Below are 27,143 nucleotides of genomic sequence, written 5' to 3'. Positions count from 1 at the left end.
GGTTAAGTCAAGTCTGGTAAGCACCGCCCAGTGCTCCTGCTTCACCGCTGAGCTGCTTGTTCAGCAGCTTCTGACCGTGTTGACTGAGACGTGGCTTGGTGCTTGCTGATCTGGCCAGGAGTCTGGTTCTTCGCTGAGCAGCTTGGTTGGACCGTTGAGCAGCTTGTTCAGCAGCTTGGTCTTGTGCCAAGCTCGTGTCTGACTGTGTCAAGCATATTTCTGACCGTGCCAGGCCTAGCCTGGTGCTAGGCTGAGCGGCTAAGCAGGTCCGCTCAACTACTTGGTTGAGTAGTTTGGTCCAGGTCAAGCAGGTGGCAAGGTCAGCTCAGCGGGGCTTGTTCCACGCTCAACTGTCTGGTTGAGCACCTTGATTTTCTTGACTTTTGTTGCTTTTTGACCATGAATCTTTTCTCTTCTTTTCTTCATTTTATTTCCTACAAAATACATAAAAAGGCAATACAAACACAAATATACCAAATTGTGATATTTTATATAAAAAGTATGGTTTTAAGTTGGTTTTTCTCAATTATGCTTAAGATAAGTGCCATAAAAGTGTATGATTTTTAGGTATGTTTGGCACTTATCAGGTACTTCATCTCATTCTGAGGTGTTTGTCACTAAAAACAGGGGGAAAAGTCATAGAAATGAACCAAAAGGTGATAGAGAAAAGGGAAGAAGTAAGTCTAAGTCTAGATACAAGAATATGAAGTGTCACTATTGTCGCAAAGCATGTCACGTATAGAAGAATTGTTTTCAATGAAGAAGGGAGAACAAAGACAAGAAGGGCAAGTAGAACGAGAATAATCATGGTGATGATGATCGTGTTACTACTGCTACTTGTGACGATCTTATTATTCTCAGTGACCTGATTTGGTTAATCTTGTATCAGATGAGAGTATCTGGATAATTGATAGTGGTGCTACACTGCATGTTACACCAAGGAAGAAGTTATTCACATCTTACACTTCTAGTGATTTTGGAGTGTTGAAGATGAGTAATGATGGTGTGTCAAAGGTAGTTGGTATTGGTGATATTTGTTTGCATACCAACATGAGAGTGCAGTTGTTGCTGAGAGGAGTGAAACATGCTCTAGATGTTTGTTTCAATTTGATCTTTGTACAGATGCTTGATGATGGTGGTTATGATAATCGCTTTGCTTCTGGAAAATGGATACTCACCAGAGGTAACTTGGTTGTGGTCAGGGGAGAAAATTTCTAAACTGTATTGGACAAAAGCTTTGGTTGCTAAAGAAAGTGTAAATGCCATGGATATGGAGGCTTCTTTATGGCACTGTAAACTCAGTCATATCAGTAAAAAAAATGGTTGAATTGTTTAGCCAAAAAGGATGTACTTCTGGGATTGAAGAGTGTAGAGTTGGAGAAATGTTCTCATTGCATGACTGGCAAGTAGAACAGAGTATCCTTTAAGAAGCATCATCCCTCAAGGAAGTTAGAGTGATGTTTGTGGTCCATTGAAAGTAAAGTCATTTGGTGGTGCACTTTACTTTGTTGCTTTTATTGATGATTGTTCCAGGAAGCTTTGGGTCTATTCTTTGAAGACAAAGGACCAAGTGCTTGAAAAGTTCAAACAATTTCATGTTTTGGTTGAAAGACATTCTGGCAAGAAGCTGAAATGCATTCGTACTGACAATGGTGATGAGTATTATGGATCATTTGATATTTACTGCAAACAACAAGGTATTAGTCATGAAAATACTCCTCCTAAGACTCCTCAGCTTAATGGCTTAGGGGAGAGGATGAACAGGACTTTGGTTGAAAGAGTTAGGTGCATCCTTTCTGAAGAAAAATTACCTAAACATTTATGGGGTGAGGCTTTGTACACAGTAGTGCATGTTATTAATCTTAGTCCTGCATTTGCTTTCAATGTTGAGGTGTCAGACAAGATTTGGTTTGGAAAGAATGTCAAGTATGATCATTTGCGACTCTTTGGTTGCAAGATATTTGTGCATGTTCCAAATGATGAAAGATCCAAGTAGGATGTGAAGACAAGGCAGTACATCTTTATTGATTATGGTGAAGATGAATTTGGCTAGAGGTTGAATGATCTTATTGAGAAAAAGATTGTTAGAAGTCATGATGTTAAGTTCATGGAAGACCAAACCATTGAAGACATCAATAAGATGAAGAAGACTACACCTGAGGAAGATAGTAGATTGTCTGATATTGATCCATTTGGATGCATGTAGATGATTTGGATACAGTTGAGAATAACATTCAAAATGGTGAGCAACATGATTATGTTGGTGATCAGCAGCTTGAAGTTGAGTTACATATTCCCATTGATATTGGTGAAGATGAACATGAGATGTCACAAGACGAGAATCTTGGTGATGCTCCTAAACCACTTCAAGTTCAACTTTGGATATCTAATAGGCAGAGGAAACCATCTACCAAATACTCTTATCATGACTATGATGTTGTGACAGATGGAGGAGAACATGAATATTATCATGGGGCCATGGAGAATGAAGAAAATAAGAAGTGGTTGGATGCAATGCAAGAGGAAATGAAGTCCCTGTATGATAATCACACTTTTGATTTGGTCAAATTGCCAAAAGGGAAGAAAGTTTTGGAAAAGAGGTGGATTTACAGGGTGAAGCATGAAAGTAATTCTACATCTCCAAAGTATAAAGCCAGATTAATGGTTAAAGGTTTCAGACACAGAAAGAGTGTTGATTTCAGTAAGATTTTTTCTCCTGTGGTGAAGATGTCATCCATTAGAATTGTATTGAGTTTGGCTGCTACTCTTGATTTGGAGGTAGAGAAAATGGATGTAAAAATTGTTTTCTTTCGTGGTGATTTGAAGGAAGAGATTTATATGAAACAACCTGGTGGTTTTCTTGTTGAATGGAAAGAAGAGTATGTGTGTAGGTTGACAAAGAGTCGATATAGTTTGAAGCAACCTCCAGGATAATGGTACAAGAAGTTGGAGTCTGTTATGTGTGAGCAATGCTACAAGAAGACTACTTCTCATCATGGTATCTTCATTAAAATGTTTGTTGATGGTGATTTTATCATCATGTTATTGTATGTTGATGACATGCCTATTGTTGGGAAAAATCTTTCTATGATTGACATGTTAAAGAAGCAATTAGGCAAGTCATTTTCCATGAAAGACATGAGAGATGCTAAGCAGATTCTTGGTATAAGAATCATGCGAGATAGACAAGAAAAGAAACATTGGATATCACATGAACACTATATTAAGAGAGTGTTACAAAAGTTCTAGATGTAAAATACTAAGGTGGTAAGCACTCTTCTTGCTACTCATTTTAAGTTGAGTGCTAAACAATGTCCTTCAAATGAAGCTAAATAATCAGATATGCAACGAGCTCCTTATGCATCTGTTGTGGACAGTTTGATGTATGCAATAGTATGTACAAGACCAGATATTGCACATGTTGTTGGTATAGTTAGTAGATTTCTATCAAATCCAGGTAGAGAGCATTGAAATGTTGTGAAATGGATTTTGAGGTATCTTTGTGGTACTGCTAGTTTGAGGCTTTGTTTTGGAGGTGATAAACTTACTCTTGTGGGCTATACTAATTCTAATATGGCACGAGACATTGATTCCAAAAGGTCCACTTCAGGCTACTTGATTAAGTTTGTAGGGGGAGTTGTGGCATGGCCATCTAGGTTGCAAAAGTGAGTTTCATTGTTCACTACTGAGGCAGAGTTCATTGCCATTACAGAAGTATGCAAGGAATTGCTTTGGATGAAGAAATTCTTGCAGGAGCATAGTTTTGTCAGAGACAAATACTTGTTATTTTGTGATAGTCAAAGTGCAATTCATCTTGGGAAGAATTCAACTTTTCATTGTAGGTCCAAACACATTGATGTGAGGTATCATTAGATACGTGATGCTTTGGATGCTAGGTTGTTGGAACTGACTAAAGTTCATACAAATGATAATGATGTTGATATGATGACTATGTCCTTATCAAGGTGGAAGTTTGAAACTTGTTGTGAGATTCTCGGTTTAGCAATTCTTTCCACATAGTTGTGAAGCGGAGATTTGTTGGGTTTGGGCTCCCTTCCTATGTAGAGAAAAACCCAATTAGGCAAAACTCACTTGTCCCACTTAATCTAATATATAAGGGTCAGATGAGATAAGGGTATGAAATCAATTTAGATAAAAGGAGACAATATAAAAGTGAGAGAGAAAAGAAAGGAACTCAACCCATATGAACTCGACCCACGAGAAATCATAGTAGTTGTGGGAAATTTGTGACTGCGTCTTCGTTCATTGTTAGATCGGGTTGAAATTTGGACAAGAGATTCACAGCTTTTGGTACTTTATTTTGAACGGTTGCATCAGTGAGAAGTCATATGAGGTGGTAGAAAACTAGCTATAATAGTGGTTGTTTTTCTGGTTTTGTCTACAACTTTATGTTCTCATTTTCAAGCTTGTTGCTATGTTCTATGTTGTATTGTTGAGCATGTTTTGTGCAATATTTTGGAGACACACTTATATTCCTATTTTGATCATAGTGGAGCTTGATTGACTGACTTGTACTCTTGGTTTTTACTTCTCATATTGAGAAGATTTTCCACATTAAAATTTTTGGTGTCCCTTATGTATTCTTAGTTATTGTATTATTTGTTATTGTTCCTCATAAATTCTAGCAAGTTGGGGAAATTATTATCCATTGTGTATACTCTATTAGAGTTTTTATTGTTATTATGTTGAATTTCCCGTTAGTATGAACCGAAGCAAGTAGCAAACATATGGTTCCTAGGGGTATTCATTGTCAGTTTGAATCAATTTTAAGGGAAAAATCATCTGATCTGAACATATAATTAACTTGTAGTTTAGTCTAGTTTATTTACATTAAGACATCCAATTTGTTCCAACCCAAATATTATAATACAATTTTTGATCATTTTTATATAAAAATTGACATTGTACATACATTTCAAAAATCATAAACATGACTAAAATATTATATTTAATACACTTTAAGGTGACAAGTTTACATGATTTCATGTTAATATTGTCACAACCTTATCACAATGATATTTACATATACAATAAAGACATAATGTCATAAGTCCACAACTTTATTCTCAGCATCATGTGTATTTAAACAAACAAACTAGGGGTGTAAATGTTTGGTTTTGTTTTTGGTACAAATCTTGTGATAATAATATAAAGACACGATAACTAAAAAATTAATATAATAATATGGTTCGACCACCCAATTTAAATGTAAATTTTATTGTAACAATTGAACCGATCATGAATAGTTTGGATTGGTTTAGACTTGAGTTTTTCCTATTTCTTTTTAAAATTTTGTATTCAAGTTGAAAATGTATTTCATGAATCATTTTTTGTCCAAAAAATGAAAAAAAAAACATTACAATTTTTATTATCGGAAAATATAAGTCATAAATAGATAAACAAATTGAAACTCATAATTGTTTGCTAGTAATATATATAACAATTATGTAATTTAGAAAGAAAAAATGAATAATCACATATATAAGAACACAATCCACAATTAGTAACATAATGAATAGTATAATTCATAGTTAGTAATATATACAACAATTTATGTTATATGCAAGTTTGAAACTCAATACCACGAAAGTTGGAAGATGAGTTCCAAATCAACAAGATAATGGAAAGTAACACACACACATAATTGGTAATTTAAGTCATAAGTTTGGCTAAAGAATTCAAACAACAATACAACATTATCTCTTGTCTTTAATATAGAGTTCATTTTGAACGATTCCTAAATTTTCAAAAACCAATTGAACCACAAAATAGAAGCGGACCACATTCTGGTTTGGTTTGTTCCAACTAGTTTCACATTTTAAATCGGAATCACTTACACCCTTAAAAAACAACTATTGTATACATTTAAAAAATAATATATCAAAGATCATAACATATTATGCAATTGACATTGATTTCTTCGTTCATTGTGATTGTACTATATATGTAGTATGGTTTGGATCGACCTGGTTCCTATAGTTGGAACTGAAGCGAAACTGGACCAATCAGTTTTAAAAAAAAAAGAAAGGAAAATGTATATAATCCATAAACTTTACACCTTTTACAAATATGAACCATCAACTTTAATTTCATCTCAATTCAGCCTTAAACTTCTCTCATTTAAAAAATATGTCATTCTGTTAGATATTTGTTAACTTATTTAACAATGAAATTTGACCTTTAATTTTTTAATCTACACCATTGATTTATTTATTTAAAAATATGATAAAAAAATAACAATAGTAGGAGAAGACTATTCTTCTCTGAGATAGAGGAAAATTTCAAGCAACCAATCACATATTCAATAATCAGCGAGAGAAATATATCTTGGCTCCTCCATTCTCACCATACAATCTTCCCCTCCCCTTTAATATTCTACTTGAGCCCTATAATAAATTCTTACATTTAACTCTCTCACCAAAATCAATGGGAAGAAGAAAAACAACTCACGAATAACCATTTCAATTCCCTCCTATTTCTCCTTTTTCTTCAATTTTTATAATTTCATTACATTCGAAATTCCAAACTACAGACCACTATTTAAGCTTTTCAATTCTCCTTTGTCTAGTTAAAAAAAACTTGTTTTTTTTTCCAACTGATTAGCACAAAGTTGAAATTTGTGTGACTCAATTTAATGGATGATATTATGTATTTCATTTATGGTTAATATTTTATTGTGAGATGAATATTCTAACTGTGATGAAACATATATTATTCATAGCACATGTTGAAAGTTTGAAATTATGAAAGTGATAAAGGTGTTGCTCTAGATTTAGGATGAACCACTTAGTGACTATCCTTTATTATGAATTAATTTGAGTGAGAGAAAACGTTTTTTGATTTTAGTTTTCATCACTAATTGTGGACATGCTTGTTCGGAGCACAATGAAAAAAGGATCTATTAAAAAATGTGAGAAAACGTGAGGGTGTCATGTGTTGGAAAGAAGGGAGAAACTATTAAATAATGGTGTAGATTAAAAAATTAAAGGTTAAAATTTAAATATATTAACATACTGACCTAATTAATGAATAAGAAAATTTTAAGGCTTGAATGTGGTGAAATTAAAGTTAATTGTTTATACTTGGATTGATATGGATTTGAACACCCCTAATGGTTTCTCATACATATAATTTATCACTTTTTATATTATTATTACAAAATTTGTTTTATAAAGACAAAAAAGTATGTAATAAGTAGGTAGGCTCATAGAGAACCATGTAAGTATGTAATCATGTGACTAACTCTTTGGGTGTTCAGAGATGTATTTGAATAAGTTTTTACATAAAAAAGTCATCTGATACGAAGACAAAAATAATGTGTCGTTTCTTTCAGTTGGTTTACATTAATACCTTAATCCAATCCAATTCAAAAATTATAAGTGGTTTTGGTCCAATTTTATTTGACTTTTAAATTAAAAAATAACAAGTATAATACATTTTGAAACTGTCAAATTCATATAAAACCATTAAAAAAAATACTTATTTCAAAATAACAAAATAAAAATCAAGAAGCCTACTCTAAATATTTAGAATGATACACATCCAAATAGTTAATTCAATGTTAATAATATTCACCGATAACAAAAATAAAAATAATACCACAACAACAAAAATAAAAATAACACCACAACAACACCGATAGTATAATTGCTCCACCAACACAACAGTACTACCATCACACCAAACTCATAATCTTAAATTGCAAAATTTAAAATATGAAATATTAGATTAAACATATTTTTTAATCCATCAATCTATTCCTTGAAATATTGCAAAATCTTACGTTGAATTTATATTTTACAAGATTAAACGATATTTTAGGTAGATGAGAAGTTTAATTAGATTTAATTGAACTTTTTTTTGGTACATAATAGAAATTGACTAACGACTATTAAAGTTATAGACTAAATTTATGTTTTTTTATATTAAAGACTAAGCTGAATGATATTATTAATTCTACATGCAGATTCAATGCCTTACTCATTAACATCCAGGAACACTTTACCAATAAAGGTCTCTCTATATTGAGATCGACACTTATTGAAAAACACATCTTAAAAGAATTAAGTACTTATCTAAAAAGGTAATAAAATATCGTCGATAATAAAAAAAAACATTAAACAATTATTGATATTTATCTTTTTAAGATACACAATAACAAATTTTTGTTTTAGGGATTATTTAGCCTCTACTAGAGATAATTGATATGTGATGTTAATTAAGACTTCTGAATTAAAAATATAATTCATATTTTAGTGTATTTTTATTTATTCCCGTATTTTGCTTTGAGACTCAAGTATAGTGTTCTTCTTCCACAAAGTGACTTGAGTTTTGTGGATAATAATGTTGATAACAATCACTGAAGCTTCTTCTTCTCCCCTTTGTTTCTTGCTTAATCGTTTCAACACAAAACCCTCAAAAACACTCAGAACTTTTCCCATTTGCCAAGCCAGTTTCTCTGTACAAAGAAGACCCAACACTACTCACTCTTGGAATCAACCCAATCTCTCTACTACCAGGTAAATGATTCCAAAATCGTTTCTTTCTTCAATATTTGGGGATATTCAATAACTACCTCAATTGGGTTAGGACCACTTTACTTTCTAATCTATGTTTTTTTTAGTTCTGAAGTTGAGCTTGTGTCACTTCATGGAAATTTTGATTCTGATTTTTTTACAAGTTTTCTATTGAGGGGCTCCAAAGAAATAGTTTAGTTTATTTATTGGTTGAGCTCATATAAAGCAAGGGTACACTTTAGAGTGTAAATTGAGGAATTATATTTATTGATCCAAAAGTCATTGGTTGAGATTTTAATAACTCCATAATGTGTTATATATGTGCATGTAACTTATCATAATATCAATTGTTTTTCCCAATCAATGGTTAAGTTTGCTCTTTATCCTCTAAAGTTTAAGGGAGCCAAATCCTTCACTTGTTGGGTTAAGTTAAAGAACTTAGGGTCAGTTTTATGGCCAGGATAAGATAAGGAGTGGATAGGAATGAGAGCAGGAAAAGGTCTTGTTGGTTTGCACCAGATAATCATCGCATTGGTGTGGTAGTGACAGTGTTGTTCAGGTGTAACCGTAAGGATGTAAGGGCAAAGGGCAAAAACTGCACTATCCTATCCGACTCATTTCTAACCCCCCCCCCTCCTCCAGGATATGATAGGCCAACAGGATAGCCATGAGTACTTCCTGAATATACTGCCCAATGCTCATCCAGTTATGAGTGATCATTTCCTGCCAGGATTTTAATATACAGTTGCGGTCAATTGAAGACAATTGTGGCAAAATGTGGCCATTGCAGCCGCAATTGTGGTCGTGATGCAATCACAAGAGAGTACCAAAATCCAGGACCGTATTATTGTGGCTCCAGCTGCTGTTGTGTACTACGTTTAAAACCATGTTCCATCCACTGTAATTTGGGTGATAATTTAAATGGCGGATCATGTAAAATGACTTTCAGTTTTGCTCATTGGCAATCTGCCAGTTCTATAGTACCTGCTACTTAGTTTGTTTCCTTTTAAAATTGCTAACTGTTTGTATTAAAAGTGAGCCAACACATGCTGAGATATCTTTAACAACTAGGGATGCATTATGGTTCACCATATCGTAAAGAGTTGATGAAGCAGATTTAACAGAGAAAATATCATATTGGGTGGGAAACCTAGCTAATATTTTTTTACATTGTTCTGATTGCTTTTCCTATAAATGATGTGAAGGAAATTTATCGCATGATCTTAATGATTGGTTAATGTAACTTATGTTGCATTGAGTTGTATAAAACTCTTTCTGTCTATGTAGTCAATTGTCTCTGATCTTTTCTTAGAGAGGAATCTTCAATATATATTTTCTTCTTCCCTTTCATTGTTGGTTGTAATTTTTTCTTTCGCCACTTATTGATCCAAACTCTATGCAGCTATGACGTGGCAAATTTTGATCCCTTGGATATTAACTCGGATTTATCTTCTGCTCTGAATTCTACCTGGGAAAGTCTGGTCTCCTTGTTTTCGCAAACATTTGAGAGTGCTTCAAATACAGAAAAGGAAAGACCTAACACCTCTCGAGGAGCAGCAGGTTTTATTCTTGACTTTATCCTCTAATGAAGTTGAGATATTGATCAAATTTCTATTTCTTAGCAAGTGATTAGTATATTTTGGTATTGGCAGCTGCAATAGAGGACAGTTCAATTGATTTTGGTGACTTCTTTAAAGGTCCCCTCCCTGGAAAATTTCTCAAGCTTTTAGGGTTTCTTGCCTTGTCCCGGCTCGGTGTGTACATACCTCTAGGTGGGGTTAATAGGGAGGCATTTGTTGGGAATTTGGACCAAAATAGTTTATTAAGCACTCTGGACTCATTTTCCGGAGGAGGAATTGGTAGACTTGGGATATGTTCGCTTGGTATCGTTCCCTTCATCAATGCACAGATTGTTTTCCAGCTTCTTGCACAAATATATCCCAAGCTGCAAGATCTTCAGAAAAAAGAAGGTGAAGCTGGAAGAAAGAAAATTCTTCAGTACACTCGATATGCTTCAGTTGGATTTGCCATTGTACAGGTCATAATTACACTGCGAAATCTATGACAAGCTTTTGTTTGGGATTATGAGATTATTCTTTTAAAAAAGTAAATGGGACTAGATTCACTTCAATAGAATCAAATTTCTTTTATATAGACACATATGAAGGGCTTACATGATTATCAAAAGGAGAATGTGATGAAGAAAACTTGCAAGAATGATTAGTCTTGTTATCTTTAACTTTATGACGAGAAAATTAGTAGGCAGAAAATAATGTAACTTTTAATTAGAGAGAAGTAGCACTTACTGAAGCTCAGTCATTGTAGTCCACTTGGATCTCGGAGGACATTAAATGGAGATTCTTCTCTATTATCTAAAGATCGGTGTTGTTAATACTTATGTGCTTTTGGCATGTGTTCCGTTGTGATTGCTTATTACCAACTGGGCTTTATCTGTTATAATTCTGTGTTTGTTCTACATTTTTCATTTCAGGCAATTGGTCAAGTCCTCTTCCTACGTCCCTATGTCAATGACTTCAGTACAGAGTGGGCTCTTTCTTCAATTGTCTTATTGACTCTTGGGTCTGTATTTACGACATACATCGGTGAACGAATCACAGACCTAAAACTCGGAAATGGCACCTCTCTTTTGATATTCACAAACATTATCTCCTATTTGCCAGCTTCTTTTGGTAGGGTAATTTCACAAGCATTAAAGGATGCTAACTACGTTGGACTTGTTACCATAATTCTGTCCTTCATTCTATTGGTTGTTGGTATTGTCTATGTTCAGGTAAATCTCATTTCGACTGTTAAACAAATAGATGTATTTTGGGAAAACAAATAGATGTTGATCTCAACAATGGCTTTCAGGAAGCAGAGAGAAAAATTCCTCTGAACTATGCTTCAAGATTCACCAGCAAAAGCAGGGGACTTGAAAAATCCGCTTACTTACCATTTAAGGTCCTCTCCGCTCTTTCCAAAACTTCTTGTTTTATGTTCCTGTTGTCTCTGCCATCTAATTATCTGATGTATTTAATTATTCGTGAAATTCAGTACATTAAACCTCGTCATTTGAGAATGTGTATCTTCTACTTTGGCAGGTAAATAGTTCTGGAGTAATGCCCATCATATTTTCTACATCATCATTAGCTCTTCCTGGTACTTTAGCACGCTTCACTGGTGTAAGTGCACTGAAGAATGCTGCCTTGGCTTTAAATCCCGGGGGTATGTAGTTGATTTATCACTTGAATTCTTTAAGACATGATATTTGCCTGACATGCTTGGTCCTGATGATATTCCAGGGGATATGTAGTTGATTTATCACTCTAATTTTTTACGACATGATTTTTGCATGAAATGTATGGTCGTGAATTCCCGTGTTGATCTTGTGTATTTGACCAATATACAACTCATCCATATGGTGGCATTATGAAATTGAGATTTTAAAACTTCTGACAAGAATGATGTCTTAAGAAATTAAGGTCTAGCTGTTGCCGTACGTTGTTGAAAAGAAACCTCATCGTGTTCTATTTCTGTTAAATTTTTTGCATCATGATACATTGATGTTTATTACTAAACTGAATATTCCTAACAGGTTCCTTCTATCTTCCATTTAACATCCTTTTGATCGCCTTCTTCAATTACTACTACACTTTCCTACAATTGGACCCCGATGATTTGAGTGAACAATTGAAACGTCAAGGTGCTTCAATTCCACTTGTCAGACCAGGCAGAAGTACATCTACATTTATCAAAACAGTATGTTCTTCAATTCCACCCTGATTTTCTTAATTATTATTATACCTCATCCTTTTCTTTTTAACATTATTCTATATATAATTATACTCTTGTATGCCATAAACTTTAAAGTTTGTGTTTATTACTTTAGCCAGAATATGTTAGAAATGAAACTAATATAAATGATTCTTACCATCTTAGTTGGCAGAAATTCCTCACAATCTTTTCTGCTGCACAATTCTCAATTTTCTTATTATTTCTACCTATATAATGCCGAAAGTCAAAGTTGAAACTTGTATGCATTGTGCTTTGCATCTGTCCTAGTTGTGAACGAGTTCAGCTTGTTGGATTTCTTGTGAGTACTGAATGAATATTCTATCCTTGAACTGCAAAATAAGTAAATCGTTCGGTTTCTCTTATACTTCTCTCACACTATTAATCTTCATATAGCTATCATACAGTCCTTTTCACATTTCTATCCTCCCTTGGCTCCGATCTTAAAAGGTGATCACCCGACACTTTGATTTACAGTTTTACTTTGTGATTAACTCCAACCTTCACTTACAAACTAAGAATTATTCCCCAGAAATTTACAAAAATATTTCTGAGTGATAGTATTTAACACTACATTTATTAGTAAATAAATACATGCACATCAATCAAAGTATTGTAGACTATAACAAACCAAGCAAAAGCAGCAAGTTGTTTGTAATCTTAACTGCAGCGTAGCACTTCTCATGCTTCTTTATACAATTTTCTCATGTTTAATGTGGTCTGAACTGCTTTTTAAGTTTTAAATTGAAACCGTTCATACTAGTTATGGTACTCTTGGATTCATTTTATGCCCTTCGGTATATGGTGCAGGTTCTTAGTCGAATATCTGTTCTGGGTTCAACATTTTTGGCTATCTTGGCTGCGGGTCCATCTGTTGTTGAGCAGACCACACACTTGACTGCATTCCGGGGATTTGCTGGAACGTCTATTCTTATTCTTGTTGGTTGTGCAACAGACACAGCAAGAAAAGTTCAAGCTGAGATCATATCCCAAAAGTACAAGAACATTGAGTTCTATGACGTCGACAAGTATTGACCGTTAAAAAGATTGGTGGTTCACAAAACTAGAGATTTAGTTACATAATTTTTCTCAAAGGGATGTTCAAATGCGAGTTAAAAGACTCACCGTCTGTGCTATACATTACCAGATATGCCATTTTATGTCGGCATGTAAATAATGTTGTAGAGCAGCAACTTAATTTATTTGCAGTAGTAAAGATGAATGAAAATCCATCAATTTGTTTGTTCAGTGACTGGGTTAGCAATCAAATGAAATGGACACAGAAACTTGTTGCACTTCAGTTATCACAATGGAGATGTTTCTATCCTATTATATCATATATATCAAGAATTTATTGGTAGCATTGAACTAAAGTTGTTATTGGAAGCTGCATATTAATAATGTTCACTATGCCTCTTTACAGCCACAAAGGTAATTAGTGTTACCAGGGCAAATTGGTGCAAAGTTTGAATGCAGCTGTTGCTGAAGTTTTGATGACAACAAAGAAGTGCAATAAAACAAGTGCATTGTGAAAGACACACTTCACTTAGCACAATATTTTGTTTATTTCATTCATGCTTCTCTATGGAAGGTGGTCAGAAAGCCATTGCTCAGAGCATACATGGTAGATTTCACCAAACTATAGATTGATGATGATATCCTTGGTATATATTCACCCAATAAAATGTATGTACCGAGACTATACGAGTTTTTTACACTATATCATCTATTATTTATCGGCTGTGAATAGCCCCTATCGTGGGAGAAGATGGCAGAGCATCCACGTCTATATGCATTAATACCATTTTATTATCACTTGTAGTCTGGCCGAGGTTACTATAACGCCGAAGAAAACAAAACAACGCAGGGTGGGACATGAGACCAATAATTTTGCAATGATTCCGGCAAGGTACAAACTTTTAAGCCACTTTTTCTTAGAATTTTCTCTTTCTATCCTTTTTGGATTTTTTTCTAGTTTTTTTTGCTACTAATCTCCTTTTTTCCACTGATTCCCTCTCCTTTTCCCTTCTCTATTTACTGACCTTTTTTTCTCTGCTATTTATATTAGAGTTCTCTAAGGTTTATATTAAAGACTAATTATTTAATTAAAATAAAACTGTTGAATAACTAAGAATTTTATTAATTGTTTTCTAAATTAATGAATTAATTAAAAACTACTTGTAAATAAAAGTTTTATAACTTTTAATTAAGAATCGAATAGTCACAAATGATAAAATTGGTCCATTTGACATTTAAAATGTATTATCTTCATGTTAAAAATATTTTTTCATATTACAAAAATATTTCGTCTGGTAAAAATATTATTTAATTTTAAAATGACAATCATACTCTTTTTCAAAAATAATCAAGAATGACTCAATAAAATCAGAATTTTTTTATAGTACTTACAAATAGATACAAATAATTATTTGATTGAAACCACAAAAATGACTACAATGTCATTTTTTATTATTTGGAATTTTTCTATTTTCGTAAAAAATGCTAAACAAAATTAAGTACTCACATTCAATCGAGTTATATGGGCCTTCACAATGAGTCATTGCCCATTATTAATGTGACATTGATTATGGTCATCAGCATCTCCATTGCCATTGTGACTTCTATTTCAATTAATATTAGCAATACATGCCATTATAATAAATTATCCATGAACATTGTGGTACTCAAAATACATATTATACCTGGTGCTACCATTGCACAGTCTCTAAATCAGTTTGGTCATTAAAATTTTAATTGAAGTGTTTAAATTGATCAACAACATCATTGATTTATAACCTCTCATTGTTGTGGACACTCAATTTTTAGGCATAATCTTTAACTTGGCTCTGATAGTGACCTTCAATCATTAAGTCACTACTTTGTAGTCAAAGAGAAATTTTGTTTTTACTGCAAAACAATATTGGTGGATCAAAAAAGTTATGGATGCTCCTTATCATTTATACATTTTCTAAATATTAATTCAAGAAAAGATTTTGTAAAATTTGTCTCTATTCGATATGTCAAAACTTGAGATCAGATTTGATAAGATTTTTTAAACATGATGTTCGAAAACTCTAATAAATGAAAAATGTTTTGTTTATAAAGACAAAATCTATTCAATTGATCTCTATGCTTAGAAATGAAATTAATTTTCAGCTATCAATTATTAAAAACATTCTTGATGTGCACAAAAAATATTGATAAAGTATATGCAATCACATATTTTTATGAAGCAAAATTAACAATAAAAATAAGTAATCACATTTCTTTAAAAGTTATATGGGCATCATTTCCCATGAACACACGAGATTCTTATGATGTTTCATAACCAGTTTCTAAAAATGATTGCTTCATTGGACCATAGACTGAAATATGACCCGAATAATAATTCATTAGCATTCATGTTAAAAATAGCAATTGTTAGAAAAAATAGATTAAATAATAAAATAGTTGAAAGTTTAATTAGCATCAACGTATTAAAGATTTAAATGCATCCAATGCAACCAATAAAGTGAAAATCCTCCAAATATTTTGGATTACCCTTTTCAGTTTTTCAAAAAGCCAACCAAAGAAGATTAGGATTTTACATAGTTGAAAAGAGAGAAGTTAAATCTTATCTTAATAAATATAATGAGAGTGTTTTAACTTTTAAGATTATCCTTGGCAACATTTTCCCACCAAATCCTTTACATATTTATTCATCATGATTCCTCATATGCCTTTGGTTATTGTCTTGCATTCTAATTACGTCCTCCAAAAATAGGATGATTTGTTCATATTCCTTATATAAATACTCATTTCATATAGTATATTTTTTTGGTTAACATTCAGGTAAACGAATTTTTTTCAAGTGTTATAAATATTTGCCATTTAACGGGATTTTCATCTTAGGAAAGCAATGACCTTTTGTAACATACCATATTATCTACAAACGAGTGTTGGTCTTGGGTTCGAGTCTTGTGGATGAAAAAATACCTACTGGGAGGGTTAACCCCACATACCTATGGATGTTTTCGATTCGGACAAGATTGCCTTCAGTGTGAGGATATATGTGAGAAACCAAAAAAATATTATATGTAATATTTCTATTATAATGAGAAGAAATGACAATTAGTTAATTAAATGGGCTTAATTCTAATACAAACCAAAAACAAAATGACATTAACGTATATAGACTGAATTTCTATTACGATGATTTCTTGACATTATTTTAGAGAAATCTGTTAAATACTATGTAATATTTTTGTTTAGTTACAATATCTTCTGAATCATGTAAATAGAACAATAAACAAAAAGATAAAAATTCAACAACATTTAGTCAAATGAGAACGTTTTAAAAGCAAAAGGAAAAGATAATGTTTAATCAAATTGCCCTTCTGTCGTATATTAGTTGGAAAAAACAAAGTTTTGAGAACGTGGCCGTGAATAGAAAATAATTTTTCAAAGTTTTGTAACTAGAGCAAGACATGTCTCAACCTTAAAATCACACTATATAAAGAAATGTCCCCACAGAAAAATATTCATCCAGGTAAATTACTATTTGGCGAATTCTAACTTTACAATTCCATTTCATCTTCTAGGTAACAATTTATGAATTATATTTTTTTTAAACTTTGATTATATTAGATTTTGGATTTTTAGTTTATTGATTGGTCTGTGATTTTATTTGACTTATTTCTATTTTACTTCTGTAGTCTTAACATTAATCATATTGCAATATTTCATGGAGTAAAGGATGCAATTATGTATGCTCCATTGAAAATATCACTAAAAAATATGAGTTAGTTAATAATAATTAGTAATTAGAAATAGTATCAAAAGTTTTAGAAAAATATATGTTAGGCTATAAAGGCCAAATCCTACAAATGATCCAAACTTAAGGCCAAATCATCCAACAACAAGTCCAAGTATTAGCTGAACTCCGTCAACAAAAACCCAAATCAAGCAACAGTGCCCCACGACCAATTGCCGATGACCACTGTGTCGACTCCGCTGCAGAATCTGACCTATACCCACAACCCCCTAAATACAAAAACAACACACACCAACCATCCATCCGACTATAATACCTTGAGGGCCAAACACCCCATCACCGAGATAATTATGTCCTCTCTTTTACCCAAACTCTTAATCCACCCAAGCAACATTGATCAGTATGATGGAACATCCGACCCACAAGACCACCTGGAAGCCTTCAAGGCGACTATGGTATTTCATGGGGCGACCGACCCTATCATGTGTCAGGCTTTCCCCCTCACTTTGAAACACGCTTCCCTGTAGTGGTTTACTCGGTTACCAGCAAACATCATAAACCAGTGTATATATTTGGCTCACAGATTCAATGTCCAGTTTACGGCGAGCAAAGAACAGTCGAGGTCTTCGTACACCTTGTCCGGTATTTGGCAAGGACAACACGAACCCCTCCATGCATACCTAGATCGACTAAATACATAGGTCATGAAGGTCTACACCCTAAGTCCCAATGTGGCGGTGCATATCTTGGTCACAAGCTTGCAAAATGGCATTTTCAGACAAGAATTGGGCAAATATGTTGATCTTATGATGGAAGAGCTCTGATCCAAGGCTCAACAGTTCATTAACTTGGAAGAAACCCATCCCACCCGAGCATCCCTTGACCACGTCCTGTACGACCACCATCATGCCGACCGACTCAGTCCCCCAAGGAGACGTTCCCCCCAAGAAATCAATGGGAGCACACTCTAAACAGGGACCAGGTAGACACGTAACGTTCCAACAACCAACGACAAAGAAGCCCAGTTGATATCAATACCATTTCTGGAGGTTTCGCTACAGGAGGCACTTCAAGAGCAGCTTAGAAGCGATATGTCCAAGAGGTTATGCACGCTAGCACCAGAAACACCCGCCAACAAGAAGAAAATAAAAGTGCACCTCCAATCTCATTTGACGATCGAGATTATGAAGATGTCGTCCGAGGACATGAGGATCCTTTGGTCATCACAACTAAACTGAACATTAAGAAAGTTAGAAGACTTTTCGTCGACCAGGACAGTTAAGCAAATATCATGTTTCAAGATTTATTTGACAAAATGGAGTTGACTGATCGAGATTTGCTACCATACAATGGCCAATTGGTAGGTTTCTCAAGTCAAGGAATTACCCCACGAGGATATGTGGATGTCTGGTTGACTATCACCAAAAAATATTTGACACGGACTATTCAAGCCAAATTCTTTGTCATTGACTACAAGTCCGCTTATAACGCCATTCTTGGCCGGCCAACCTTAAATCGTCTTGAAGTAGTGGTATCAACACCACACTTATGTTTGAAATTCCTATCCTTCGACCTGTAGGTATGCACAATTAAAGGAGATCAACATAGTGCCCAAAGCTGCTACCACATGAGCCTTCGGCCAAGTCAGCCCACAAGGAAAGGACCACCCTCAACTAAACGACAAATTGGCGTCCATTTAGTTGAATTGGATGACAGAGCAGATAAAGAAGATTTCTAACCTCAATTGGAAGGAGAAATGACTCCCTTACAACTAGGACCATAAAAGGACAACCTGGTTTACATTGGCAACACCATCACAGAAATCCAAAAATTCAGGTTGGTTGACTGTTTGAAAGCCAACAAAGACCTTTTTGCTTGGTCTGCCTCCAACAAGCCAGGAAATGATACCTAAATCATCTGCCACCGATTACACCCAACGTAGAGCAAATATGGTTTCACAAAAAAGAAGAAAAGTGGGTACTAAAAGAACAATAGAGGTTACCTGAAAGGTCTTTGAACTTCTTCAAGTCGGGTACATCCGAGAAGTTACTTACACCACTTGGTTGGAAAAAGTGGTGTTGGTCAAAAAACCATCGGGGAAATGGCGGATATGTGACGACTACTGTTGAAAGGGTAGTTTCGGTGTTTTGTTGGGAGTTTTCTCCTCTCAACAAATCGTCCTGACAGCAGTGTCAATTTGTTGAAAGATTAATACTCTCATTTTTGTTATGTTCCTTTTGTTTGATTAAGTAAGAGAACTCGATTTTACTCTTTGTTCCCCATCTCGGCTTTGTTGAAATAAATTCCAACATCGGTATAATGGTTTCAAGAATATTCCAGTTACAACTTACTTCTTTAATAATCATGTAAATAAATCATTCATTCTTTGTCTCATCTCGGCTTTGTTAGAATAAATTATAACACCAGTATAATGGTATCGAAGCAATTAACTATTGCATAATTTTTTAGCACCTTTGAATACCATCTCGATTTTATGGAATAAATTCCAACACCGGTTTAATGGTATTCTAATATATAAAATTGATGAATAGTTAGTTGTTAGATACAAATAAATACTTAAAGAACAAAAAAATAATAAATTTAAGTGACCTTTTATTTATTTACTCCTTTACGAGTTCATTTTATTAACAAACCAAACTTCTTCCTTAAGGAAGGTTGGTATTAAAGAATAAACAGTGTTATTAGAATCAGACCGAACCGGACGGTCCGACCGGTCTGACCGCTGACCGGACTTGAAAACGGTTCTGGTTTGCTGTCTTAACCGAATGAGAGTTGAACCGCTTTGAACCGGAAAAATCCGGTCCGACCATGTTAAATCCGGTTAAACCAGATTAACTCGGGAAGTAAACTGGACGGCTCACTTAAAAATAAAAAAAATGGGACAATATTCTAATATTTTGTTTTACTACGGTCCAAAAAAGATAAAGAGATATTATTTCAATATAATTATACATAATTATTAATTATATAAAGTTTTACATTTATTCTCAGTGTTGTGAAACCCGAGCCAGACGTCAAACCGGCAGAGGTCCCGTATTAGGTTTAACCGGTTTAAACGGTTAAACCGTCTGGTCTGACCGGGTGATTTCGTACATAATTAATAATTTTTATTTATAAATAAATAGTTATATATAAATGTAAAACTTTATATAATTAATAATTGTGTATAATTATATTGAAATAATATCTCTTTATCTTTTTGGATCGTAGTAAAACCAAATATTAGAATATTGTCCCATTTTTTTATTTTTAAGTGAGCCGTCCGGTTTACTTCCAGAGTTAATTCGGTTTAACCGGATTTAACATGGTCGGACCGGATTTTTTCCAGTTCAAACCGGTTCAACTCTCATTCGGTTAAGACAGCAAACCAGAACCGTTTTCAAGTCCGGTCAGCGGTCAGACCGGTCGGACTGTCCGGTCTGGTCCGATTCTAATAACACTGCCCTAAACCCTAAACCATAAACCACTAAAACCAACTAAAACCTAAACCCTGGACCTTAGACCCTGGACCCTATACCCTGGACCGTGGACCCTGGACCCTGGAACCTGGACTGTGGACCGTGGACCCTGGACCCTGGACCCTGGACTCTGGACCCTGGACCTTGAACCCTAAACCCTAAACCCTAAACACTACCACCCTAAACCCTAACACCTAAACCACTAAACCCATCTAAACCCTGGACCCTGACCGCTGACCCCTAAGCCCTAAGTCCTAAGCCCTAAGCCCTAAACCCTAAACCCTAGGAGATGTTCTTTGGATGCTTAATTGATTGAAAGTATTATTTAGGTTTGGTTTTTGAGCCTTAAAATATATAGACAGCACAAGATGTGGAATGTTTTACTCATAAATTCTTGATAAATGTATTGTAGAATGATTTTAGTTTGTATTTGTAATTCCATTGGTTGGTTGTCTTTATTTCAGAATGAGGTTGTTTTTTCTTGTGTATTTACATGGAGAATGCTCTTTCTTTTCTGGCAGGGTCACGAAGGCAAGTTCTCTGTTTATGTGCATGCGTCTAAGACTAAACCAGTTCACGAGAGCCGCTATTTTGTTAATCGGGACATCCGTAGTGATTAGGTGCATTACCTGTCTTCTAATTGTTCAGTTTATGAAAATTGTTTCATCTATATGTTTATGCTCTGAGCGAAAATCATTATTTTAATGTAGTCGACGTTTTCTTTTTCCTATTGAAATTCAGTTTTACTCATATCCTTTTTAGATAAAATTAAATGTATGCGACTTTTCCTTAGTCCTTACCTTTTTCTGAAGTAACGTAACATCAAATTGAACCTCCCACTTTAGAGGACCCAAATATATTTGAAACCAAAACCTCCTTTGAACTTGTGATTTTCCTTAGGGAAGTAGAGTTATTATTGACTTGAGATCATGTGTTGACATGTGTGTTTGGGTAAACAACTTAATTAATCGTTTATTCAAATAAGATGTTCTCGTAAGTCCAAATATGCTTTCTGTAAACTCTTGCGAACGGCCCCGTGACGTTCTAGTAAGCTCTACGTCAACCTGTCCATCTGGGATGCCAATATTTTTCATTGGTAACTTAAAAACCCATTTTGACCCATGTAGTTTATTTTTGAGAATGCTTCAGCGATGTTTGATGTTTTCATTACTTAGTTTTACCCCCAAATGATTTATCAATGTATTATTAAGTCCAATTACTTGTTTCAGATAGTAGCAATGGTAATAGCAAGTGTAATTATGAGTTGTGTCCAATGATCTGTGGTTTCTAGTAAACGGCTCTAATAATCATCTGATGTAGGTGGTGTCAGGTGAAAGGTGGCTACTAGCAAATGCCTTACAAGATCCCGATAACGATCACTTTGTTTTACTTTCTGATAGGTAAGTGGGCTCAGGTGATTACTTTTAGAATATTTTAGTATACAATTGTTAATCATATTCATAACCTATATTATGTAGGCATGTATAAGATTACTGCTGGCCTATAATAACACATGTTAAATTTAAAATTTTGTGAAGTAGTTTTAGGAAACAGGAGCTTTGCAGCAGACATCAAAAATATCATCTAAGGGGGCATGGTCACCTGTCCCTTCGTCTTTCCTTGCATACAAAAGCTGCTTGCCTCTAAATACAAACATCCCACCCTGTACATCAAATATCAAATATCAAATATCAAATATTAAGGATTGATCAATTTAGGAGGAAATGCAAGTTGTAAAGTATACAACATATGTTAATGTTATATCCCATAATACTAGTCTCTCCATGTACCATGATTTCATAAACTATGAATGGTCATAAAAATAATTATTAATTATATTTTTAACTTCTTTATATTTTCTTCAACAAATCACGGCTTATAAGCAGTTTGTTACAAGTTTACAAGATTAATATTATTGTATCAAACCTGCTGCAGCACGCCACTTGTATCATCTGGAGTGGCTTCAATTGTATAGTTCTTCACAGCTTTCCGAAGAGCATCAAATCTTGAAAACACCTTTGTCTGTTAGGGACAAAGTGGAGTTGCCTTGGAATTAATTTCTTTCTTAGGTTTCTCGTTCAGCACAAAGGGTATTTAAAATAATGATCTCACAAATTTAAACAAACGGACACACACATACACTAGCTGGGTTGAAGAAGGTACGGCCGAATCCATAATAGAGGTTCAAAACATTATATGCCTGAAAGGAAGAATTGGTTAATATACACAAACATCCATATATACATACAATTAATTGAATATTCAATGTGGCACTGACAAGGTACCTTGCGGTCAGGATCTGCATAGAGACAATCCATGGGAAATGGTAACTGAAGAATAGAATATGAAATTATGAATTTTGAAATGAAAAGAATGAACAAATAAAAATATAAGGAGAAATGGTGAAGTCATACACGTTGAGCAAGGATACGGGCTTTAGTGGGAGTACCAACACCAACAGCAATGAGTTTGACACCAGCTGAATCAAACCTTGCTTTGGATTCTTTCAAGGTTGAAGCCAATTCCCAACAGCAAGGGCATCCAAAGTGCCTCAGTAAGGCCACCACAGTGAAACCATCTCCTACTTCTTCATCCCACATAAGACTTTTGAAGGTCACGGCCTCACCGGAAGCCCGGAAAATTGTGACGTCGCCAAGATCATCCATGATACTTGTTGGACTATTATTATTATTATGGGTAACAGCAGTAGCAACAAATAAAGGCTTTGAGTTGGAGAGAATGAATTTGGATTTGGGAGATGAGTAATTGTGATTATAAATTGAGGAATGCCGAGGAGGATGAGAAGGAGGGAGAGATGTGATGATCAACGATGATGCTGCTATTGTTGCTGTCATAATGGATGGATGGGTTAGGACTTAGGATTACGGTTCCACTTGTAACAAGAACAAGGGTAGGCATGGTTCCACTGTGGATGCCACACAATTACCGTGAAACGTGTGCACAGATCAGCCAAACAAATTCCCTCTTCTTCTCCATCCCAGAGACCCCGATATTATCCCCTTTTTTAACAAACTTTCTTTAAACAAATCCTTTCTTTAAACAAGTCTTACAACACTAAACCATTATCTGAGTGGTAAACAAAATCATTATTCATTGCTTAAAACATCGGCTAAATACATACTTATGTTATCTTTCTACCCAAATGCTGCTTATGTAGCTAATATTGTCCCCAATGGAATTTAGATGGAATGATAAATAAATGATGATTTTTGCATAATCATACAATGTGACACGTCACAAATTTTAGTGAATTTTCCCCTTCCCCTCCTTCGTAGAGGGCAATGCTCTTGTGGCAAACTAATATTCACTGTGTTATTTATAACATGCTTATAGGAATTGGTTAAGTTATATATCTCATCTGAAATGAATAAAAGGCAGTGTTCCTGTGGTAAAACTCATTCTGTGTAATTTATGTAGTCATAAATATACTTAAGATTTGACTTTATAGTTAGTGGTGACTTATCACTGTAAAGGATAGAGGACATTACATTATTAAAATTTAATAACACAAACGGAAGTAACTGTCCAAATTGAATTCAAAACTGTCAAAACACAGAATCCACAGAATCCAGCAAGTAGACACCGAACTTATGAAGGGGTGGGTCAGTGAGTGTTAAAAAATCACAATTCAAAATTGGATGTTTGTTTGTATCACACAGCTGCTCTACTGCTCTCGGCTCATATCCAACTATGCTTTAGCCCTGAGGATGAAAACATAATACAACTTCAATTCCCAGAACTAACATGCTATAATATATTTTTCATCAAAAACAATCAAGTATGTAATAATATTTGACAGAATCGTCATTTTGATGCATTTAAAAAAATTAAGAGCATATCCCCACGAACATAATTGCAACTGCAAGAGTGCTACAATTAACAATTTCATCTCAAGAATATGTAAAGATGACTGTAACAGTTCCAAGCAAAATCAGAGCAATAAAATAGTACATGATGCTAAACAAAAAAGACAATATCATTAATTTATCTCAAATGCATCAAGTTATAGTACACCACTAACCTTTCCATGTAAGAGTCATCCTCTGTACTAATAACTATGGCATCACCAGCTACAATGTGAGGAGGAACCTGGAAGTCATTGGTCACATAAATAAACAAAGAAATGAAAAGCATTTAGCCACCAGTTTCATACATCAGTAAATTTTTGCCAACTATTTATACTAATGAGGAAATAGGAAAGGTAAATGAAAGAATCATTTGACTTACTTCAACTGTAAGGCCACCATTCTCCAGTACAACCTTTTTATTCCTTGAATAAAAAAGGAGGAAAAAGTACATGAGTTTTTACATTTCAAAAGGCAATTGGAGCAGATTATTAAGACTAGATGCTCCAAATCATAAGTTAACTTCATCATTGATATTCATAATAATGCAGTCATGCAAAATGTTAGCTTCAACTTACTAGAAATTTCCAGTTGACAATGTAACAAAAATTTAATAACATACAAACAGCAATAAGTTTTAGTATGAACAAAGACTAAAAACCAGAGGAAGCGAATGTTTCTTGTACATAAGATGTAAATCGATCCACAGAAAACACTACAATAATGATTAAATATGAGTGTTTTGCATTTAGGCATCAAGAAAGCATCTACAAAACAAGGCTGAAAATATGAAACTTTTATAGCGAATTTAAGCCATACGAAATTAGTTGGGCAAGAAATGTCAGGACAGGATGTCAAATTGAAGAAAACACGTTGGAAATTCCTGTTTCCTTAGGCATTACAAGTGTTGGGATGGAGGCTTTAAGTGTGACTTCATTGGCAGTAAGATAATAGCACATGTTCCAAGCTATGTTATATCAGATGGTACAAGATCAAGTTCATTTTATAAATGCAATAATAGATAATAACATATACCTTGGAGTGGCTGCAATCTCTTTTTTGACAATACATGTTACACGTTTTGGAACAGAAGCAGAAAAAGGCTTGTCATCATAAAATTGCACCTTAATTTTCATTCCATCTGTTAATCAGGCAATAAAATGATAAATAACTAGCAATAGAAAGGACGATTGAACTAATGAAGCTTAATTGCTACAGATATGAGAGGGTGGAATAATTTTCAGATAAAGTTACTTTATTTATTAGAGAGGAGGGGGGGGAGGATAATACAATTACGAACACGGACACTGGAAGAAAAAGAGGGTGGAATGGGAAGGGATTCTTGAAGACACGAATGAGAAAATGGCAGCAATGGCACACTAGTGTATGGCATTAATTATGCATGAATAGAATGGTGGATATAATAGCAATGATGGTAGCTTTTATCCACCTTGTAGATATGAAGAATTCTTGCCGAACAAGTCTGCGGAAACTTCAATTTGATCGAATGTAGCAGAGCTGAAGAAAAATAAACACACAAGGCACATTAATTGATGAGCATAGCATTATAATGTAATAATAATAATGTGAAAGAAGGATTTTAGAAGACTGACTCCATTAATACTACGGTTCCATCCTGATCGGTGCACATATACATAAAACTCTTTTCCTGAACATAGACCCCTGAGGTATGAGATGTGAGATGTGAGATATGAGAAATGAGATAGAGCTATTCGTGATTGACAATGTCCACATCAACAACAACATTAACATACTTTCAATATCCTCATCCGTAGCAATTCGTTGTATTGCCTTGTTTCCGTGGGCAATATCACGAAGTTCCACCTTGACAGTGGCTTTTCCTCTTCCTTCATGAGAGTGATCTACTTTAACAACCTGATGATGATGATGATGATGAATAATATTATTAAGTGGGTGACTGAAAATGAAAGAGAAAGAGGATGATGAAGTGAATAGTAATACCTCGTAAATGCGGCCTGGAATATGAATAGGAATAGGAATAGGAATAGGAAAGTGTTGTTAGTTAGTGATAAGAAAGAAGGAAAAATAGAGTAGAATGAATGAATGAATGAATGAATTCAACAACCAACCCTGTTTCTCAATTACGTTTCCCACTCTAACCTGCACACACAAAATCAATCAATTCCTCCAAGCATCATCTAATCTAATAAACAAACAAAAATAGATAGATATAGATAGATAGATAGATACATCAGAACCAGAGACTCTGAGCCCCCGGGATGGAATGAAGAACCATGGAAGTGAAGAAGAAGAAGAAGAAGATGAAGAAGAAGAAGAAGAAGATGAAGAAGAAGAAATGAGTCTCAGTAACTTGGAATTTGAGAGCCTCTTCAGCATCACCGACATCTTCAACAACACCGCAAACTTCACACCTCACCACACATATTCTAAGCTAGGGTTTTCCGCTTACAAATTTTATAAATTATAATTCTATTCCACCACACTTTTGCAAATTACTAATACATATCTTGCCTTTCATGGAATTCAATATCATAACCACTCTCTCCTGTCTCCTCCCATCTATTTCCTTTTTTTTACCTCTTAATTTATGTATGCATCATATTCACTATCATGCTGCACTCTTAGTTAATTATACATTACCTAGAATAAATTGATCATTTATAAATTTGCATATAAAATTTTATTATGAAATTAATATTGTCTTTTGTGTATT

The 27,143-nt window shown here is 34.2% G+C and overlaps 3 protein-coding genes across 8 annotated transcripts; 1 reads left to right on the top strand and 2 right to left on the bottom strand.

Moving 5' to 3' along the window:
* On the bottom strand, positions 6,805-23,454 carry LOC109326902 (thioredoxin-like protein AAED1, chloroplastic). Of its 4 annotated transcripts, XR_002105294.1 has the most exons (7): positions 22,976-23,454; positions 22,847-22,891; positions 22,702-22,761; positions 22,488-22,583; positions 22,093-22,224; positions 21,984-22,043; positions 6,805-6,814 (listed from the first exon to the last, which is right to left on the bottom strand). XR_002105294.1 is itself a non-coding variant. In XM_019559794.1 (5 exons), the coding sequence occupies exons 1-5, from the start codon at positions 23,414-23,416 to the stop codon at positions 22,105-22,107; spliced, it is 762 nt and encodes a 253-aa protein (XP_019415339.1). In that variant the 5' UTR covers positions 23,417-23,453; the 3' UTR covers positions 22,059-22,104. The 4 variants fall into 4 exon arrangements, 3 of the variants coding, with proteins under 3 accessions (XP_019415339.1, XP_019415341.1, XP_019415340.1); XM_019559794.1 differs by lacking the exons at positions 6,805-6,814; positions 21,984-22,043 and having other exon boundaries at positions 22,059-22,224; positions 22,976-23,453; XM_019559796.1 differs by lacking the exons at positions 6,805-6,814; positions 21,984-22,043; positions 22,702-22,761 and having other exon boundaries at positions 22,059-22,224.
* On the top strand, positions 8,301-13,577 carry LOC109326901 (preprotein translocase subunit SECY, chloroplastic). Its single transcript, XM_019559792.1, has 9 exons — positions 8,301-8,540; positions 9,940-10,097; positions 10,190-10,575; positions 11,029-11,328; positions 11,409-11,498; positions 11,639-11,762; positions 12,133-12,296; positions 13,140-13,366; positions 13,452-13,577. The coding sequence occupies exons 1-8, from the start codon at positions 8,365-8,367 to the stop codon at positions 13,362-13,364; spliced, it is 1,623 nt and encodes a 540-aa protein (XP_019415337.1). The 5' UTR covers positions 8,301-8,364; the 3' UTR covers positions 13,365-13,366; positions 13,452-13,577.
* Positions 23,967-26,973, bottom strand: LOC109326456 (elongation factor P). 3 transcript variants are annotated; one of them, XM_019559146.1, is made up of 11 exons: positions 26,766-26,973; positions 26,660-26,729; positions 26,539-26,569; positions 26,411-26,424; positions 26,203-26,323; positions 26,041-26,110; positions 25,878-25,945; positions 25,463-25,568; positions 24,810-24,852; positions 24,604-24,671; positions 23,967-24,283 (listed from the first exon to the last, which is right to left on the bottom strand). In XM_019559146.1, exons 1-11 carry the CDS (start codon positions 26,813-26,815, stop codon positions 24,271-24,273), a joined length of 654 nt encoding a protein of 217 aa, XP_019414691.1. In that variant the 5' UTR covers positions 26,816-26,973; the 3' UTR covers positions 23,967-24,270. The 3 variants fall into 3 exon arrangements, with proteins under 3 accessions (XP_019414691.1, XP_019414692.1, XP_019414690.1); XM_019559147.1 differs by having other exon boundaries at positions 26,660-26,726; positions 26,766-26,972; XM_019559145.1 differs by having other exon boundaries at positions 26,660-26,973.

This window comes from Lupinus angustifolius, chromosome LG14 (assembly GCF_001865875.1).
Source record: "Lupinus angustifolius cultivar Tanjil chromosome LG14, LupAngTanjil_v1.0, whole genome shotgun sequence".
Lineage (NCBI taxonomy): Eukaryota > Viridiplantae > Streptophyta > Magnoliopsida > Fabales > Fabaceae > Lupinus > Lupinus angustifolius.
Note: the sequence above shows the minus strand (reverse complement) of the source record. Positions and strands in the feature narration are given on the sequence as shown.

What these genes read in the sequence shown, in the direction of transcription:
- LOC109326901 (XM_019559792.1), top strand. Translation starts at nt 8,365, where the DNA reads ATGTTGATAACAATCACTGAAGCTTCTTCTTCTCCCCTTTGTTTCTTG. An exon ending in TTGGATTTGCCATTGTACAG is followed by an intron (nt 10,576 to 11,028) that starts GTCATAATTACA and finishes TTTTCATTTCAG; the next exon opens with GCAATTGGTCAAGTCCTCTT. An exon ending in TTGGTATTGTCTATGTTCAG is followed by an intron (nt 11,329 to 11,408) that starts GTAAATCTCATT and finishes AATGGCTTTCAG; the next exon opens with GAAGCAGAGAGAAAAATTCC.
- LOC109326902 (XM_019559794.1), bottom strand. Translation starts at nt 23,416, where the DNA reads ATGACAGCAACAATAGCAGCATCATCGTTGATCATCACATCTCTCCCT. An exon ending in CCCGTATCCTTGCTCAACGT is followed by an intron (nt 22,892 to 22,975) that starts GTATGACTTCAC and finishes TCTATTCTTCAG; the next exon opens with TTACCATTTCCCATGGATTG. An exon ending in CCTTCTTCAACCCAGCTAGT is followed by an intron (nt 22,584 to 22,701) that starts GTATGTGTGTGT and finishes TGTCCCTAACAG; the next exon opens with ACAAAGGTGTTTTCAAGATT.
- LOC109326456 (XM_019559145.1), bottom strand. Translation starts at nt 26,815, where the DNA reads ATGTCGGTGATGCTGAAGAGGCTCTCAAATTCCAAGTTACTGAGACTC. An exon ending in TCAGAGTCTCTGGTTCTGAT is followed by an intron (nt 26,570 to 26,659) that starts GTATCTATCTAT and finishes TTGTGTGTGCAG; the next exon opens with GTTAGAGTGGGAAACGTAAT. An exon ending in TACGGATGAGGATATTGAAA is followed by an intron (nt 26,111 to 26,202) that starts GTATGTTAATGT and finishes CTCATACCTCAG; the next exon opens with GGGTCTATGTTCAGGAAAAG.